The sequence below is a fragment of the Salmo salar genome, chromosome ssa01 (assembly GCF_905237065.1).
Source record: "Salmo salar chromosome ssa01, Ssal_v3.1, whole genome shotgun sequence".
Taxonomy (NCBI): domain Eukaryota; kingdom Metazoa; phylum Chordata; class Actinopteri; order Salmoniformes; family Salmonidae; genus Salmo; species Salmo salar.
Window position 1 is genome coordinate 133,005,094 of NC_059442.1, and position 20,774 is coordinate 133,025,867.

General features: G+C 43.5%; 2 protein-coding genes across 2 annotated transcripts in view; one reads left to right on the forward strand and one right to left on the reverse strand.

The window, feature by feature from the left end:
* The first annotated feature begins 319 nt into the window (after positions 1–319).
* On the forward strand, positions 320–12,217 carry LOC106564161 (glial cell line-derived neurotrophic factor). Its single transcript, XM_014130183.2, has 3 exons — positions 320–1,098; positions 2,373–2,603; positions 8,705–12,217. Exons 2-3 carry the CDS (start codon positions 2,399–2,401, stop codon positions 9,295–9,297), a joined length of 798 nt encoding a protein of 265 aa, XP_013985658.1. The 5' UTR covers positions 320–1,098; positions 2,373–2,398; the 3' UTR covers positions 9,298–12,217.
* A 2,039-nt stretch (positions 12,218–14,256) lies between these two features.
* The window catches only part of wdr70 (WD repeat domain 70), an 86,296-nt gene continuing 79,778 nt past the window's right edge, over positions 14,257–20,774 (reverse strand). Inside the window, exons 17-18 of the mRNA XM_014130171.2 lie at positions 17,553–17,715; positions 14,257–14,497 (exon numbers count right to left, since the gene is read on the reverse strand). Coding sequence (XP_013985646.1) covers positions 14,410–14,497; positions 17,553–17,715 — 251 coding nt within the window. The 3' untranslated portion in view covers positions 14,257–14,409. The remainder of the gene's footprint in view (positions 14,498–17,552; positions 17,716–20,774) is intronic.

Consider the following 20,774-nt stretch of genomic DNA (forward strand, 5'->3'; position numbering starts at 1 on the left):
AATTTGATCTATGAGTAGCTGGAACCCGACACCCAGCGCGCGCGGTAAAGATCAGTGTATACAAGGAACATGTATAGCAAACGAACCTCTCCAAATCGCCTTCCGCATTACTGAAATCTAACCCCAGGACATTAGGAAAGTGACATACTCCTAAAGAGATCCCAAAACTGCGACCCAGCAAATGGAGCGCCAGGGGTGTTTTGGAGACGTGAGTTTGCGTGTACTTCTGTTTGTACTTGCTGTTTGGTTGTGCAGAGGTCGAGAAAAGAAGGGCGGACTCTTCGAAACGTCAGCGCGCTCAAAGCTATAAATCTATCCAAACCGTCTTCTGCGTCTCTACAGCGTGGCTGCACATCTGTACTGCCAGTGCCAGTCTGGAGAGAATATACAGAGCCCGCATGTGGACTCCTTGCGCGGACACCACTTGGATATAATGGAGAATACACATTGCCCTCGTTTTTTATTAGAATACCAAGTCCATTGGGGATATGAAAACAGCAAGTAAATCTTCTTGACCATATGTTGGTCTGGTGGATGTTACAGTCGTTTTTGGTTTGATTTTCTCTCATTAAAAAAGTGTATGGTAACACGTAATAAACTGTCTCTCTGAAGCGCGATTCGGTGCGTTTTCCCTGCGCTTCGGCTTTGGCAAACCGCTCTGCTCCCTGCGTCGGTAAAGCTGATGTCTTCATTTGACTCCTTGCAGTTGGTGATGGTGGATCTCTCTCGGATTTCCAATGTGGAAACCAGCATCCAATTAGTTTGCGATTGAGCGCCTGGATAGACAGCGCAGAGGCACTTTGGCCAGCTAGCCACTTAAGCGTGTAGCCTACCTGTGGGCAGACGCATGGTTGGGCGCTCTGTAGGCTACAGAATTCCATTAATTCTGAGTGGCATTTTTACTTATAGTTTTTTTGTTGACATTGTCATTTAAATTGAACGCATCGGATCTTGTTTATGTAATCAGATAAAACTGTACAGTCTGATTATATCATTTGGATACAAGTACTTCTAACTCACCACGGAACGTTAAATGCATCGCTGTGTGTTGGACTTTAATACCGATACAATTGCAGGTCTGCAAGGGCCAGATTTAAGGTAAGCACATTCCATTCACAGTTATTGATTGTGCAATAAAAAAAATTGTAAGTGAGATGCACTTGTGTAGGCTGTTAACCTACTATAGTATTGATGAAGGAATTTTGAGGATATCAGACCTATTCTGAATGTCGATCAGCCTATAAAGTAAGCATTCCCAATGGATAAAACACATACAAAAAAAGGAAAAAATATATTTTAACACGCATTAACAGTGTGCCAAATATTTATAGGTATTATTTGCAAATCGGAAGTAATTTATTTTACGCATTATACGCCTATTCAAAAAGTACACCCTATGGACATACTTTAGCTGCAGCCAATGCTCAATTAACAATAGTCACATAAGCAATAGAGATTCACCATCTGGCAAATAGATGCCAACATGAAGGCTACTGTAGCCTTTCTACTGGACACCAGCCAATGCTCGATGCATGGTGCGTCCATAAACGAATTTTGGAGTAAAGGCGCACCCTTTGCCTGTGACCGCCACCCATTTCAGTAACACGCACTCGTAAATTATCACTCAAATACGTCAAAAATGTGTTGTAATCGAGGTGCTTTGGATAAGAATGTCCATCATATACAAAAACAATAATTAAAACGACATTGTAATATCAATATTTTGAATCATGTAGAAGCTATGGAGGTCCCTAAAAGTAATAGGATAGTTCAGTATGAAATCATATTAATAGATTATATCTAGGCCATGTCAACCTAAAGACCATGGGCTAACAGTTTATATTTAGCCTACATATAGCGTTTAGAACTTTCTAGCTATATTTGACCTTTTTGTTGAAAAATATACAATGTAAATAATGGTCTCTGAAGTTTGTTCATTTGGATCCCCAATAGCTGTGCCAAAACACAACAGCCAACAAAACATCATACATACAGCAAGTTGGCTTGCTTCACTGTTGTTGAATGGGCATAACCTCTTGACATGAAGGATGGTTGCTATTGCCAAATGAATTTCCAAAGATGTCATCATGACTCAAGACTGTTTTCAGCACTGTATCAAAGCAGGTCAACAATGTGCCAGTCCTGAGCTACAGTATCTACTACACCTTTTTCCCATCCTTCATAGTATCAACATCAAATATTCATCCTTGTAATATTTTCTTGCTATTCAAAAGACGACCAAACTAAGCCCATTTTGGCACCATGTCCCATGTTTACAGCCTACACATATTTTTACATTTCAATCAAATTTTTAAATGTAGGATTATTTCAAAGGTTGATCCAACTCACACACCTGTTTTGTTTTCTTGCAGCTTCCTTCATAGGAATTGAGTCTAAGATGAAGTTATGGGATGTTTTGGCCACGTGTTTGTTGCTCCTGAGCTCCGTCTCCACACGCCCCCTCTACCAAAACCTTCAGCCAGCCAAGAGAGCTCACTACTCGGATCGGTACAGTGATTCTCTGTCCCTGTCTGTGGAGGAACCAGAGCCAGAGTTCCAGTCAGAGTCTCACAGCCTGCAGGAAATTTCCATGGAGGATAAATGTAAGTCAAGACTCTGATAGTGTTTTCTCACCTGCTAAAGTGTGAGTCAAATATACTTTCTTCTGATTAAAGGTAAAATTCTTAGGTGCCTCATCCATTTTTGGACTTGTGATATATACCCATTGGTTATTGGAGAATATAACATATGAATGCCTCATGAGCTTAGTTCAACTGTCATACCCCATCAGAGCCCCAAATACAGTTGAAGTCGGAAGTTTACATACACATTAAAACTCGTTTTTCAACCACTCCACAAATTTCTTGTTAACAAACTATAGTTTTGGCATGTCGGATAGGACATCTACTTTGTGCATGACACAAGTAAGTTTTCCAACAATTGTTTACAGATAGATTATTTCACTTATAATTCACTGTATCACAATTCCAGTGGGTCAGAAGTACATACACTAAGTTGACTGTGCCTTTAAACAGCTTGGAAAATTCCAGAAAATGATGTCATGGCTTTAGAGGCTTCTGATAGGCTAATTGACATCATTTGAGTCAATTGGAGGTGTATCTGTGGATGTATTTCAAGGCCTACCTTCAAACTCAGTGCCTCTTTGCTTGACATCATGGGAAAATCAAAAGAAATCAGCCAAGACCTCAGAAAAACAATTGCAGACCTCCACCAGTCTGGTTCATCCTTGGGAGCAATTTCCAAATGCCTGAAGGTACCACGTTCATCTGTACAAACAAAAGTACACAAGTATAAACACCATGGGACCACGCAGCCGTCATACCGCTCAGGAAGGAAACGCGTTCTGTCTCCTAGAGATAGACGTACTTTGGTGCGAAAAGTGCAAATCAATCCCAGAACAACAGCAAAGGATCTTCTGAAGATGTTGGAGGAAACAGGTACAAAAGTATCTATATCCACAGTAAATCGAGTCCTATATCGACATAACCTGAAAGGCCGCTCAGCAATGAAGAAGCCACTGCTCCAAAACCGCCATAAAAAAAGCCAGACTACGGTTTGCAACCGCACATGGGGACAAAGATCATACTTTTTGGAGAAATGTCCTCTGGTCTGATGAAACAAAAATAGAACTGTTTGGACATAATGCCCATCCTTATGTTTGGAGGAAAAAGGGGGATGCTTGCAAGCCGATGAACACCATCCCAACCGTGAAGCACGGGGGTGGCAGCATCATGTTGTGGGGGTGCTTTATTGCAGGAGGGGATGGTGCACTTCACAAAATAGATGGCATCATGAGGAGGGAAAATGATGTGGATATATTGAAGCAATATCTCAAGACATCAGTCAGGAAGTTAAAGCTTGGTCACAAATGGGTCTTCCAAATGGACAATGACCCCAAGCATACTTCCAAAGTTGTGGCAAAATGGCTTAAGGACAACAAAGTCAAGGTATTGGAGTGGCCATCACAAAGCCCTGACCTCAATCCTATAAATAATTTGTGGGAAGAACTGAAAAAGTGTGTGCGAGCAAGGAGGCCTACAAACCTGACTCAGTTACACCAGCTCTGTCAGGAGGAATGGACCAAAATTCACCCAACGTATTGTGGGAAGCTTGTGGAAGGCTACCCGAAACGTTTGACCGAAGTTAAACAATTTAAAGCAATGCTACCAAATACTAATTGAGTGTATGTAAACTTCCGACGCACTGGGAATGTGATGAAAGAAATAAAAGCTGAAATAAGTAATTCACTCTACTATTATTCTGACATTTCACATTCTTAAAATAAAGTGGTGATCCAAACTGACCTAAGACAGGGAATTTCTACTAGGATTAAATGTCAGGTATTGTGAAAAACTGAGTTTAAATGTATTTGGCTAAGGTGTATGTAAACTTCAACTTGCCTACCTGGTTAAATAAAGGTGAAATAAAAAAATAAAACTATATAAGCTTGTTTTACATTGTTTACAATGTAAATGTAAACAAACACTGTATAGCCACAAAACATGGTTAAAACCATCATATTTATATCGTGGATGGTCAGTCCTTGTATCCATTGCTCTGTATATTAATTTGTGAGTGCTTACATTTCTCCAGGCCAATCCCTCAGCTTTTTAATAAAACAGAGGCGGGGTGACTGCTTTGTTGCTAATTCAATGAAGGACTCTAGCTTTAAGATCAGACCGTGTTCTAGAAAAGGATTCTCTTACAGAAGGCTAATAAAGCTGCTTGATGAGGCTCTGTTGCAAAACCATGGCAATAAAGTGACTGCAGTACTGAGTAGTCAACTGGTTCTCAGTTCCTTGAAGTGTATATGGGTTTGAAGAGGGTGACAAACACGGCCGCTGGAAAATGCACATTCAACATACCATTTATGGTTTGGCACTTAGTTTGTTCAAAGGCCTGATTACCAAAACAAACGGGACATACTCAGCCCAAACATGTAACCCAAACCTCAGAGAGGATACATATGTTTATGTGATGGCCAGAGGTTGCCATGTGTTCCGTATTGCACATACAGTATTATGTGTTTTAAATAGAGTCAGGGTTGCTCCCTTGGTAGGAACAGGCTCTCCTTGGGTTCACACTTGGGTTAAAGTCTTCCATGAACCTTTGCTATGGATCATATTGTAGCAACTAGCAAGGCAAGCTTATCCCAAATAAAGGGAGTCAATGTAATTGAGGGCTGATTGTTTGAGTTGATTTTTAATATTTTTTTTACAGGGACAGTGCACATTAATCAACATTTCAGTAAAAGTGACGGTTTAGCCAGCTGGCTAATTTTCAACCGCAGTTGCTGGGCAGGTTATTCAAAATAATGACAATAACAATACAATACAGATAAACAATGAGCAGTGAGCACATGCAGAGCAGCATAGGACAATCAACACGTAGCATGCAGACAGAACAACATAACACAAAAAGCTACAAAACAAAATACATAAACGCAACTGTTTCCACAGCTCACAAGCTACAGACTAGATGGAAAGATATAATACACAGCTAGGGATTATGTTCACAAGTCTGACTGGCCTTTAGCCTTGTCTTTATGTTTTGTGTGAAGGTGCTATAGGTGGTGCAGTTGATGACAGTGTGTTCCAGACATGGGAAGCTCTCACAGAGAAAGCAGATTGACTAAAGGTGATTTTCCTTAAGGGAACTATACAGTCACCTCTCATGGCAGACCTTGTGGATCTGCGGCCATGGGTTTGGGTTTTCTGTTGAACAAAAGTACTAAGTGGTGGGGGGCAGGCCATTTAGGATCTTGAATACAAGACATGCGTCAGTGTATTGCACAATAATTTTGTTCTTTCTGGGGATGTAATAGTGATGATGGCTATTGGGCTTCCTATCAAGCACTTTGAGAGCCTGTTTGTTGACAGACTGAATGGGTTTTAATGTTGTACAGCAAGCTTGGGCCCAACTGGTCAAGCAGTATGTTAAGTGGGGGAGTATCATAGATTTGAAGTACAGTTTTGCTACCTCTGTAGTCAAACAATTTTGCCTGAATCGGAAATTAGCTAGGTTGAATTTGGTTATTTGAGTTACCTTTTTCACCTACTTGTTAATTGTTGAAGGGCACTTAAACTGAGGCGCCCATGGGGCCAGACCAGTCATTGATAAATCCTGCTGACTACCTACTTCAGAGCAATTTGTCTAGCAACAGGTTTAATTAAACAGTTTTCTCTACTGCTGTGTGCAGCATCACGTTGATGGTAAAAACATCTACTGCTGTGGGCAGCATCACGCTGATGGTAAAAACATCTACTGCGGTGGGCAGCATCACATTGATGGTAAAAACATTTACTGCTGTGGGCAGCATCACGCTGATGGTAAAAACATTTACTGCGGTGGGCAGCATCACGCTGATGGTAAAAACATTTACTGCTGTGGGCAGCATCACGCTGATGGTAAAAACATCTACTGCGGTGGGCAGCATCACGCTGATGGTAAAAACATTTACTGCTGTGGGCAGCATCACGCTGATGGTAAAAACATCTACTGCGGTGGGCAGCATCACGCTGATGGTAAAAACATCTACTGCGGTGGGCAGCATCACGCTGATGGTAAAAACATCTACTGCGGTGGGCAGCTTCACGCTGATGGTAAAAACATCTACTGCGGTGGGCAGCATCACGCTGATGGTAAAAACATCTACTGCGGTGGGCAGCATCACGCTGATGGTAAAAACATCTACTGCGGTGGGCAGCATCACGCTGATGGTAAAAACATCCATGCGGCAGAAGGAGCAAGAAATAGTGAGTGCGGCTCCTCAGTTCCAAACACAGAGGCTAGCGCTGACATTCCTTTTGCTTGTTTATCTTCACCCCCGTCTCTCTGGGACTGCAGGACCTGTGCCCTCTCCCTGTCAGGAAAACATAGCGTGTTGTGTTTTATCCCTAACCAAGTTAGAGTAAAGGAACATGGAAACAGATGCAGATCACAGGAGAAAGACTGGACAATACGGCAGAGTCAAAACCAACAAGGGCGCGCGCAATATTGTGTTCAGGCTCATTTTAGCATCTTCGAGGGCAAGGAATTCCATTTGTTTAAAAGAACATAACAGTCTTGACTTTACACAGTAGTAAACTGTGCAGCGCTCTAGATAAGGCATGGAACATTTAGAACAGATAAATGTTTTTCCCCTCACCTCATATTCAGTTAGCGGCGGTGAGTGACATCACCTCAGCCTGTTCTGTAACTTCAGACCTTTAACAATGCACCAAGGTGTAAACAACCCTGGAACTCAATGGGAGGTTTGGCCTTTTGTTTCGGGTGCGATGTCTGTGGTAAGCGATGAATCTTGTACCAGTTCCAAGTAACCTTTGGAGCCAAGTGTCTCTGCAGCTGATCCACTGCCTCTAGAGATACTTGTGTCTGGCTTCTGGTGCATGCTCCACTAGGCTAGAAAACTATGTGAAGTGAAGTATTTAATACAAAAATCTTTTTGTATGCCTTGTCAGGACTTCACTTTGTTCTCAGTGAAGTGTTACACCCGGCAGACTACAGAACTGATCGCTAAATCATAACAAACGTGATTATGGAGAACATTTGAAACAGGTGCACGGGGAGAGCTGGGAGGTGTTGCTGTCGTTTGGGCTGTGGAACAATTGTGTCTGTCAGCTGGCGTAGAATAGGTGCTATCCCTGTCTGTCTACTCTGTCGTCCATCAGTTGATAGCCACACAATAGAAGGTGTTTAAATCAAAGGGCACAGGGTGTCTAAACAGATTGGTCCCTGGCTCACCCGATACCGCCGCGACGGCCCAATCAGCCGTGGCGCTGGGTGGATCAGATGACCTGTACGCTGGCAGTGGGACAGGTGAGACAGGTGACTCCCAACGGCAAGAAGAGGCTGGGCTACTGACACCTCTGCCTGGCAGATAGACACACTACACAACCTGACTGGGTGCCCTGTGCCCGCCACACACAGGCCAGTCCACTGAGGCCTGGAGTAAATCATGCCAAGGCCAGCTTTAAGGGCATTCCTTCTCTACTAACCCCACCTCCACTGATCGAACACACACGCACAAAAGCTAGCCACACACACACACTTATACACACACATTAAAACATAAAAAAACATCATACACCTGACATTCATATTGGGTAATATGATTAGTGTCATACTAATTGAGTCATTTAACAATAATGTTTTCTGTGATCTTCTGAGTGGGTTGCCAGACGTTTAAGCGATGCGGAGAAGGAGGGGGGAGTTTACACTATAATGGAATCACCGTGTATTACATGAGGATCAAAGGGCTCTCTGGGGTTTTGTTTCCCTCTGCAGATGGCGGAGGGCTTCCTGCATGTTTTGAATTTGAAATAGAATAAGTGCTGAAGAGAGATGAAATCGTCTCTCTCCATATGATTCCCTTCTAGCGGTGCTTTGAAGCTCTGATTCAGTATTTTAAAAAGGGAACGAGAAGGTGGTCCGTTCCAAGAAGTATAACTACAATTACTAAGAAATACTAAAACAATCTTCTATATGGAACTGTCAACTGTTACAGTTATTGAAGCATCGCTACCTTGTCACGGGGAAACTATATTGATTTAACATTCTAATTGTTGCCATCACTATTTTTACTTCTATTGTTTATTACTACAGTATATGTTGTCACTTTAATACATTGACTTTACTATTGCATTATCAGTCATTTCCTCTTTGCATCCTCTCTCTCTTATAGATGACATCACAGGCCCATATCCGGACCAGTTTGATGATGTAATGGATTTTATCAAGGCTACCATTGGCAGACTGAGGAGATCATCAGAGCCCGCCGGCGGCTCAAGGGAAAGGAGGGAGCAGAGAGAGCAGGAGAGACAGAGAGGAGCAGCAAACGCGGACCGAGGAGGAGGAGGGAGAGGAGAGGGGAGAGGAGGACGGGCGAGAGGAGGACGCGCGGAGAAGAAGAAGGGTCGGGGGCGAGGGGGCAAAGGAAGGAGCAGTGAAAGAGGGGAGCAGCGGATGAAGCCGGTTGAAGGCCGTGGCTGCTTGCTAAAAGAGGTCCATCTCAACGTGACAGACTTAGGTCTGGGCTACCAGACCAAAGAGGAGCTGATCTTCCGGTACTGCAGTGGCCCCTGTTCGGACGCAGAGACCAACTATGACAAGATCCTCAACAACCTCACCCACAACAAGAAGCTGGTCAAGGACATACCTTCCCGCACCTGCTGTCGACCAATCGCCTTTGACGATGACCTGTCGTTCCTGGATGACAACAACGAGGACTACCACATTCTGCAGAAGCATTCCGCCCGCAAATGTGGTTGTGTTTGACTCTGGGAGAGATGAAACGAGAGAGAAAGGCAAAAAGAGAAAGGCAAAATAACGTAACGTGAGACGGATAGTCCACTCCAGTGGTGTCTTAGGACCCATGGCCAGTGTTAGCGTGTCCTGTCCTACTCCTGAGAAGCTGCAAAGGGTTGAACAGGGATGGTGTCGTCCCCAAACCTCCAGTGATTAAGCTGATCCAGAGCCCAAGTCAGGTCACAGTGGAGAAGGGACTCCTCTATGTTCTAACGACAGTTTATGACTGACATTAAATTACATCGAAATTCAGTTTAACAGCCCATTAAAGAGACATTGTCAATTCAGCTCAGTATTCACTTCATGGTTGGATCCTGTCCTTGGAGGCCTACATGGATACGGTCTCATTTACCTATTGAACCATGCTGTTAGACTCAAAGGCTGGCCTGCAATGGAGTTGCTGAGACAGAACCAGACAGAGGAAATCTGGATATTGAAAGCTGGTCTGTTCCTCAAAACGCCAGATTCTCCTGGGAGCATCTATTTTCCCAGGAACTTAGTCAGCTCCTGAGGCACACAGTGAGAACAGTGAGAGCAGTTTTAGCTGCAGTCCAGTGCGTTCTGGTTCCACTGCACAGACTGGAGCTTAAAGTTTACATTCACAATGAACGAGGGAACGGGAGAAAAAAAAAAAGTAGAGAGGACTCTTCAACCTGTCGACTGGCTTAGTCCTACAGCAGGCTGTCTGGTGCAACACATCAATGTAAAATCCCAAATATTTCAAATTATATATGAGATGTATTTATTAAGATTGAATTAATTTATTGTTATTTATTGCAGTCCATTTTATGATTTTCCTTATTTATTTGAGCTTTGTTTTGTCCTGGATAGTGCCAAAGCAGAGCATATGTTTTCTAAGGGAAATCAGATTGTGCTGAAACAACCGGGTTCAAGGTGCAGCCATAACTAATCAAACTCATCCTTATGTTTCAAAACGCTGTACAGTTTGTATCCGAATTCCATGGTAGATAATCCTAAACCCACTGCTGATTCCAAAACATCATGGATTTATGAGAATAACATAAGGTATCAGGTTTAGGGAGGGAAAGCAGAGAGAAAGAAAGACAGCTCGGAGTGGACCAATTTCAACCTTTTTCTAAACAAAAAAATCTTATCTCTGCTTTCCGATCATTTTGAAGTATGCCAGGTTTGAGCGTCTTTGACAGTGTTCCTCATTTGTCACTAATGGAAAGCAGAGAGGATGGAGCGGCCTGGGACGTTAGGGGCTGAGGGCCTGGGAGAGACCAGTCAGCTGCTCCTCACTCCTAACTCTATCAAAGTAAAGGGGTAAACAAACCATGGCATGCCATTATATGTTTACAAAGGAGCATACAAACCCTGCATTCTCTGTTTTTTTTTTTTTTTAGGGCAGAATAAAGTCGTACTGCCGGTGGTTATCCCAGACAGCTGTGCATCCTTCCCTACAATGATACTCCCCACATTAATTCAACGTTCTCTTCTTTTATAGACAGAATAACAAAAGGACCTCAGGAGGTACAGGACAGGTTGGATATGGGCAGCCTCCAGGTCCACTGCTTTCAACGCACTTTCATTCTCTTTCAATCACACCATTTGTAAAGTAATATTTTACTGACCGCTTTACAAAAGACCACAAAAAAAAAAAAATCATACAGAAAATCTCTGATATCATAGTGAAAACCTTGAGGTGTGGAAAATGAACCCAGTGTCCTTTGGCCATCACAGTGCAGAAGTTGACGGTATGCATGCATGCTTGGCTGCCAGGGTCTTATATCTCAACCCTTCAGCCTGGTCCTGGCTCTACACCAAGTCTGGGCAAAGGCTTTGTAGTGGTTACTGTCCCAGTAGGCTTTAGCGTTCCTGGGAGTGTCTCCGTCTCTGTTGTCTGCTCTGACACAGGTCTTTCTCACTGATCTGGGGTTAGTTTGAAAACGATCCTCTAACATGCAGCTTAGCCCACTACTCCCACTGGCAAAGGCACCCTGGTGTTTAAAACCATTTAAGGGAGATCTGGCTCTGTCTCTCTTAGCCAAGCCGACATACATGTCTTAGGGCCAGACAGTACAACAAAGAGACGGACATAGATTGTGACATTACTAAAGGGGAGAGAGGGGAGCACTGGGGTAACCAGGCATTCTCAGTGTGAGCACTATACAGTATACCATCAATCCTCACCCAAAACAACTACTCAACAGAAGAAAAAAAAGAACACGAACAGAGGAATCTTCAAAGCATATTACTACAGTACTATGCCCTTGTCCCATGTTCATATAGAGGAGCTTGTGAGTGAAACCCAGAGAAAGGGAGCCCCAGAGCAGGCCTTGATGTTAGCATGGATTATGGACCAGAGTATCTGTGCTCACCCAACAGAAACCAAGCCAGCTTTAGCCCCATAATCTCCCCCAGCACACAGAACAAATCCGCGGCATCAAGATGGATTTAGGCCACTGTCAGAGAAAGATCGACCCCTTTAATCACAGCATGCTTTTATCAATTGGATCATCATCCCCTTTAATAACTGATTTCGGTGTAAGCCTTTCCGGCAGCCTCTTGGGCCCTTAACCTTCCGTATGTTACTTTTAAGTGTGTGTGAACTGTGGCTGACCACTCCTCCTCTGTCTTTACACATTGTTGTTTCCTCAACTGTCAGTGTTCCTTTTCCTGTGTGTTCATAACGCTGGCAGTTATTTTGTGAAGGTAAGGTGTGTGTAAAGGCAGAGGAATCTCCAGTGCAAACACCATGTAGAAAGGATTGCATTTTTTGTTTTCAGACCCATGTTTGTGTTATAATCGCCTGTGAAAGAAAAGGTGTAATGTTTTGTGTTACTGAACCAAAGCCCTCAACAAACTTTATTTTTGTACAATATTCATTTTATAACTTTTTACAGAATTAAACTCATTTTTATCAAAATGTCTGTCTGATGGCTATTGAATACTAAATGCTTGTTGCTTCAGTGAGCTGTAGAATCTGAAAAAGACTGCCAGGTTCTCGCCAGCCAGAAAGGTCTTTCATAACATAAGTAGTCTCTCCCCGACATACATTTGTGGAGAAAATAAAGAGAAAATGTAAGCAAGGCGAGTGCAAAAGTATTTCTCATTGTGGAATAATTTATCATCTTGTTGGAGGTTGTCATCAGCACTTGAAGTTAGGGCAGGTCAGGGGAGTGGGTGGTTGAGGGTTGTAGGTGTGTGTAGGGAGTCGTAGGACCGGATTCGAGGGAGGAGATAGAGGCTCTCTAGTGCTTTACTCCTCGTGTTGTGCATTCCTGAACGCTGTCCCAGGGTTGTGCGGTAAACAAAAGCTGGCTGTAAAGCGACACCATGCTGTAAATCGAGGCACTCAGCGGGAATGTTTCCACCGTGCAGAGAAGATATGTAAACGCTGATGAGAAAAATGGCACAGTTGGCCAGGCGGAGTGAGTCAGTCAACCTCTGCCGGTGTGTATACACCAAGGTTTATGTACCTTGATTTTTACAGTGGATAAAACCAAAGCACTGATTATGTACACACAACTGTCCTGTGAGGATCAAGACTTCACGCCTGGACTATCGGCCAACCAGATTCCTTTAGTCCAAAACCTGCCCCTCTCTTGAACTAATGGCGGCAAGGAGATGGGGACAAACTTGAGACTAAAACAGAGGAGATTTGATCCTCTGACTTCTCCATGACTTATACGGGCCGTAGTGCCAAACAGGGCCCCAACACACCCTTTGCCCACTACTAAAGGAGGCAGATGATCACACTGGGCATGGGTGGACTGTGACATCACCCATGGCTCTCCTGCATTCTAACATTGTGGCATTCCCGGGCCAGTAACAGACACTGCCGGAGCCAGTGGCTGGTGACATCAGCATTTGGAATAGTAGTGCTGGGCAGCAGGATTGGGGATTGGCTAAGCCACGCTCCTTTGGGAGTTATTACGGCTTTCTGGACGTTTGAGGCTTTTTCATGGCGATCTGGCCACAGCCCAGATAATGAGCAGCTTTCGAGGATTTGTGTTTAGAACACATTTTCTAGTCCAGATCTCTTGGGATGATTGTTTGTGCAGGCCAAAGCACAGCACACCCTTTGCGATTTGATTGACTAAGAAGGAAAGACAAATCGAAACCCTTTCCATGCCTGTATTCGGTCACACTGGTGAAAGACGTCGGACACTTTCTAAAGGCACTATAGTAGTGCTTGTTGAAACTGAACGGTCTTCTCAATCCCACACAACTGTTTGGTGGGTTAACCAGAGGCTACATTCCATGGGATTGTAATGAACACAAACATGTGATCCATGAACTGTATGGCATAGCTTTTTCTGTCACACTAACGTAATTATACACACTACAGGATGTACAAGAGATTTAGGACAACACTGCTGACTGTCGTCACTATCTAGTTTCCGGGTGAGGCGAAAGGAAGCAATTCAAGTATATTTAAAAAATGTCTAGCTATGCAGCAGCTTGTTACCCATATAGTTCTATTGGGTATGTATAACAGATATATTACCTGCTGATATGGACAGAAACATAACCTTCTAGTCAATTCATACCCCCCAAACTATTCTCCAACATGATCGATCGGAAGTTACACCACATGGCATGGAGTTGTCTTGGTATTTCCGAACGCAATCATTCATTTTCATGCAAAATGTTCACTTTTCCCACCAATATTTAGGAATGTTTGAGTCCTGCAAGTGAAACGCACTAGTATAAATATTTATTTGAAGGAGTGACTCACAAAGGAAACACATGCACGTCCTTCAGTCCATGACTAAGACTGAGTGGACGTCCAAGAGGGTGAACTCTCTGATAGAATCCATCTTGATCTATCTGGTTTCTAAGTGGAGGATATTGCATCACAATAAAATCTTGATCTGGGTTGATCTTGGACTCTGCAGGCCCAAAGACAATGCTATAAGCATCAATGAGATGAGGTAAAATGAGGTAAAAGTACTGTGAGTGTGACTTGGATGAACTGTCCCTTTTATTACTGTTTCTCAGGAGATCATAAACGACACTACATTTGATTCAAGTACAGTAAAGTACAAAAACATGCACATATCCAAACACACCTGTGCACACTCGCACAAACACACACAAAGGGGTTGCTGCGGCTCAGATCTTGCGTTTCTTCCACTCTGGTTCCTTGTCAGCCTCTTCATCAGACTCTTCCTCCTCTTGAAAGATGGCATCTGGTTGGGTCCTGGCAGAAGACCGGGAGAAGGGGAGACAACTTACTACACATCTTTTACTTTGGTACAGTACAATACAACCATCCTTATTCAATCCAAATAAGAGGGTCGAATTCAGGGTCAACCCTCACTAGACAATGAAAACAGATGTGGGAGATGAAAGGGACAAGATAAAGAGAGAGAACGGAGGAGTAGTGAAAGGGAAAGGACACAAACCAGTGCAGCAGGACAGGATGAGATTAAACATTCCTCTATTTTTATCACTCTGTCTATTCTGAGCAGTGATTAAAAGCCAACATCTGTCCTGTGTGAGTTACGGAGGGGATGTGACACACACTCATAGAAACGTGCACAGACGTACGCGGAAAAAACACACACATAGGGTTGGACTATAGGAAGGAGTACGGAAATTAAGAATATGCTCTTCCAAAACTTTCACTAGTTCACTCATTACCACTGCAATTAGCAGTGGTAATGAGTGATCTCCCCATACTGGGTCAATTGGCTGAACCAGGCCACTCAGATGAGAGGCTACAGGTAGGGTTACATGGATCAGGGGGTTCACTTAGGCCAGACTAGATCAGGGTGTGTACTTAGTCCCCTCCTGTACTCCCTGTTCACCCATGACCGCGTGGCCAAACACGACTCCAACACCATCATTAAGTTTGCTGACGACACAACAGCGGGAGGCCTGATCACCGACAATGATGAGATGGCCTATAGGGAGGTGGTCAGAGAATTGGCAGTGTGGTGCCAGGACAACAACCTCTCCCTCATTGTGAGCAAGACAAAGGAGCTGATCGTGGACTACAGGAAAAGGCGGGCCGAACAGGCCCCCATTATCATCAACAGGGCTGTAGTGGAGTGGGTCGAGAGTTTCAAGTTCCTTGGTGTCCACATCACCAACGAACTGTCATGGTCAAAACATACCAAGACAGTCGTGAAGATGGCACGACAAAACCTTTTCCACCTCGGGAGACTGAAAAGATTTGGCATGGGTCCTCAGATCCTGAAAAAGTTGCACCATCGAGAGCATCCGGACCGGTTGCATCCCTGCCTGGTATGGCAACTGCTCGGCATCTGACCGTAAGGCGCTACAGAGGGTAGTGCGAACGGCCCAGTACGTCACTGGGGCCAAGCTTCCTGCCATCCAGGACCTATATAATAGGTGGTGTCAGAGGAAAGCCCAAAAAATGTCAAAGACTCCAGTCACCCAAGTTATAGACTATTTTCTCTGCTACCGCACGGCAAGCAGTACCGGAGTGCCAAGTCTAGGACCAAAAGGCTCCTCAACAGCTTCTACCCCCAGGACAATTTACATTGACCCCCCCTTGTACACTGCTGCTACTCACTGTTTGTTTGTTACCTGTGCAATGTCACTTCACCCCCTACCTACATGTACAAATTACCTCAACTAGCCTGTACCCCTGCACACTGACTCGGTACCAGTGCACCCTGTATATAACCTTGTTATTGTGTTAATTTTTATTATTACTTTTTATTTTAGCCTACTTGGTAAATATTTTAATATTGATAATATCTTCTTCTTGAACTGCACTGTTGGTTAAGGGCTTGTAAGTAAGCATTTCACGGTAAAGTTTACACTAGTTGTATTCGGCGCATGTGGCAAATAAAGTTTGATTTGATCTTATGGCACCTTGGAGTGTCTTACCCTACTGACTACACCACTAAATACTTTCTAAGCACACATACAGGTAACTGCCAAAATAAAGGAAACGCTTGAGTAAATGAGGGATACAAAGTATATTTAAAGCAGGTGCTTCCAAACTGGTGAGTTAATCAAGCAATTAACATCCCATCATGCTTAGGGTCATCGTGCTTAGGGTACTGTATACAAATGTCCAGTTTCCCATTATTTTGGCTACCATGGCTAAAAGAAATATCAGTGACTTTTAAAGAGGGATCTCAAAGGAGCATAGGGGGTTTAAAGTGTGTGTCTCAGTCACCAGATCTCAACCAAATCTAACACTTATGGGGGATTCTGGAGCGGCGCCTGAGACAGCGGTTTCCAACACCATCAACCATCATTTTCACCCCATCCTGGAACTTTTGAGGATTTATGACATAGCCCCTCTAGTAATTAGCAGGATTTCTATGGTCAGATCCCACCAATAGAGTTCCAGACACATTTAGAATCTATGCCAAGGTGCACTGAAGCTGTTCTGGCTCATGGTGGCCCAACGCCCTATTAGGTTGGTGTTTCTTTTATTTCGGCAGTTACATGTACCTGTATGGATGACGATGAAGAGGATGATGATAACATCTCCATAACTCATCTCTGCACCTGTCCACTGGTGAGGTGATAAGCTATTGACAGACAATCTATTGTGATTGTGTCGCTAGAATTAGACTGATGCATAATGCATGTGAACACCCAAACAAGCAGAGACCAGAGCCAAGAGAGGTGTGACTGTTGCTGTTACTCCCAGAGGGCCAAACCTGGGCCAGGCTACACTCCAACCTCTAGAGCAATAGCATCAACATGAGGGAATCTCTCTCAGGGGAGTGACCTATTCTTACGCCTGGTCATTTTAGATTTTCGATCATTAAATTGAGTTAAAAGGTTATATAAGGTAAAACTGTCAACCACAATAAGTTCATTCACTCATTTACTGTTCCAACTAAAATACTGTGAGCTTATCTCCTGCCAAACACCCTGCCATGAATTACATTGAACGGGCCTGCTCATACCATCAAGGGGTCCGATACGTCTACAGATGAATGTGGAAGTTCTCCTTCAACACCTTTAGATCCTCAGCCAAGAATAGCCCCGTTCTTTAGCCAGCGTGTCTGTGGACACTGAGGTGAAACACAAGCCCTCTCAGGTAGCTGATTGGTTGTGAGTGGGCCTCCAGGCCTAGGCTGCAGCTTTTTAAACATTCATGTGTCACCAAGCCAGCCAGGCAGGAAGGCTGGAACCTTAGCACAGCCACCCTGCCATAAACTACACCCAGTGAAGACTCACCTTACTGTCTGTCTGCGTCATCCCAGGAGTGTGTGTGTGTGTGTCTGTGTGTGTGTGTCTGTACGTGTGGCCAGTCTTACTTGGTGTAGGCAGGGGCGACCCAGTAGGGGTTTTCGGAGGCCTCCTTGGCGTGTCGGAGGATGGCCTGGCGAGGATTGCTATCGTCTGTTTTGTCCAGAGCAATGTTCTTGACAATGAAAGAGGACAGAGTACCTCCATGGGCTGCCACGCGACCACCACGACCTGATAGGAGACGACAACCACTGGGTTAGGAACACACGGAACTCATGCACAAGCACAGACAGACAGGCAGTGAGGCAGACACACCAGCAAAAGCATACACACCACCAAACATAGATGTCAGAAAAAGTCTACCACAAATGTAGTGACATGCAAGGAAACACATTCCTCTTCCGCCAAAACATACACACATGAGAACGTTGGGAAAAACATCCTCGTCTCTGTAAGAGGGTATTTATGTTGCGTTTAAACATGGACTGGCACACACACCCACCCACACACACACACACACACACACACACACACACACACACACACACACACACACACACACACACACACACACACACACACACACACACACACACACAGAGGCCCAGCTGAAAGAGGAGACTCCAGTGATATCCTGTCTCCAGTGGGTTGGTGTCAGGGGTGGCTGTTAAGGGAGGGTTGAAGGAGGTCCTCTTGCAAGAAACCAGCCAAAATCCCAAACATTACACTACATTAAAAGGTAGGTTAATCAGGATGATAAACAAATGACAGTGAATTAGCCAACAAGTCATTCTGTCTCTACCTCTTTCTTCCACTTTCTCCATCTCGAGGAAGAAAATATGGGAACGTTTCAAGAGGAAAGCTGGGGTGTAAACTTTCTCATCGCATCACAGCTAAACAGACAGCTGGGAGACATTTAGTCCAGAAAGGTTGTGCCCGCACCTCAGCTTATTGAGTGAGGGTCAGGTAGAGCGTAGAGGTTGACTGTATGCAGCGTGGACATAGGAGTTCACCTTAGTGCAGCAGCATCACTAGGCAGTTAGGGAAATGACACAGTGGCCAAACGTGTTAGGAGTGAAAAGCCCACAGGGGCTTAGAGTGAAAAGTATTTATAACAGCGTGAAAATCTATACTGCTGTGTGACGCCGAACTGCAGCTGTATTACCGTAGAAAATCTAATCTAGGGTATGAGTGGCTTTGGATGAATGTGTCTGCCGTCTGGAAAGCTAAGAATGATCGAGTCAATTCATTTCAAGAGGATAACACTTCCAACAGTCAAGCCCCTGGATGCACCTGCCTTGGGTAAGAAGTGTTCCTACCACCAGTAATAACACTAGTAGACAGATATAGTGGCGGTATTGGTCGTGTAACATTAATAACAGTAGATATATGTAGTGGTATATAACTGCCAAAATAAAGGAAACACCAACATAAAGTGTCTCAATAGGGCGTTGGGCCACAACGAGCCAGAACAGCTTCAATGTGCCTTGGCAAAGATTCTCTAAGTGTCTGGAAGGATGTGACACCAGTCTTCCACAAGAAATTCGATCATTTAGTGTGTTTACGATGCTGGAAAACGCCGTCTCAGGCGCCGCTCGAGAATCTCCCATACCGTAAGTGTTCAATTGGGTTGCGATCTGGTGACTGAGACGGCCATGGAATATGGTTGACATTATTTTCGTGCTCATCAAACCATTCAGTAACCACTTGTGCCCTGTGGATGGGGGCATTCTCATCCTGGAAGAGACCACTCCCATCAGGATAGATATTCATCACCATAGGTTAAAAGTGATCACTCAGAATTAGGTTTGGGCGACATACCGTTTATAGCGTATACCGGGGTATTTTGAAATATAGACGGTATGATTTCCAATACCGTAATAAATAAATAATGAATAATAATAGGGCTGTATTTTTCCATATACGGTGCCTTCAGAAAGTATTTATACACTTGACTTATTCCAAATTCTGCTGTTAGAGCCTGAATTTAAAAGGGATGAAATGTTTTATCTCTGTCACCCATCTACACACAACACCTCATAATGACAAAGTAAAAACATGTTTTTTATATTTTTTGTAAATTTATTGAAAATTAAATACAAAAATAGAACTTTTCACACCCCTTTCAATAATTTGTAGAAGCACCTTTGGCGGTGATTACAGCTGTGAGTCTATTTGGGTAAGTCTCTAAATGTTAACTAGTGCATGTAAACTTCTGACTCACTGGAATTGGGATACAGTGAATTATAAGTGAAAAAATATGTCTGTAAACAATTGTTGGTAAAATGACTTGTGTCATGCACAAAGTAGATGTCCTAACCGACTTGCCAAAACTAGTTTGTTAACAAGAAATTGTGGAGTGGTTGAAAAACGAGTTTTAATGACTCCAACCTAAGTGTATGTAAACTTCCAACTTCAACTGTGTGTATATATATATATATTTTTTTTGTACCTTTATTTAATTAGGCAAGTCAGTTAAGAACAAATTCTTATTTACAATGACGGCCTACAGCGGCCAAGCCCGGACGACGAAAGGCCAATTGTGCGCTGCCCTATGGGACTCCCAATCATGGCTGGTTGAGATATGGCCTGGATTCGAACCAGGGTGTCTGTAGTGACGCCTCTAGCACTGAGATGCAGAGTAGACTGCTGCGCCACCCGGGAGCTTCTCTAAGAGCTTTGCACACCTGGAATGTACAATATTTGGCCATTATTCTTTAAAAAATTCTTCAAGCTCTATGTGCTGATAGTTGATCATGGCTATAGCGCCATTTTCAAGACTTGCCATAGATTTAAGTAAAAAATTGAACTCGGCCACTCAGTAACATTCAATGTCTTCTTGGTAAGCAACTCCATTGTATATTTGGCTTCGTGTTTTAGGTTATTGTACTGCTGAAAGGTGAATTAGTGTCCCAGTGTCTGTTGGAAAGAAGACAAACAGGTTTTTCTCTAGGATTTTGCCTGTGCTTATAGCTGTATTTCGTTTATTTTTATCCTAAAAAAATTCCCTAGTCCTTGCTGATGAAAAGCATACCCATAACATGATGCAGCCACCACCATGCTTGGAAATATGAAGAATAGTACTCATTGATGTGTTGTGTTTGCTCCAAACATAACACTTTGTATTCAGAACAAAAAGTTAATTTCTTTGCCACATTTATTGCAGTATTACTTAAGTGCATTTTTGCAAACGAGATGCATGTTTTGGAATATTTATATTCTGTACAGGCTTTCTACTTTTCACTCTGTCATTTAGGTTAGTATTGTGGAGTAACTACAATGTTGTTGAT

Bases quoted from the DNA above. Each gene is read 5' to 3' on its own strand.
- LOC106564161 (XM_014130183.2), top strand. From the start codon at position 2,399: ATGAAGTTATGGGATGTTTTGGCCACGTGTTTGTTGCTCCTGAGCTCC. The intron at 2,604-8,704 runs GTAAGTCAAGAC...TCTCTCTTATAG, and splicing joins AATTTCCATGGAGGATAAAT to ATGACATCACAGGCCCATAT.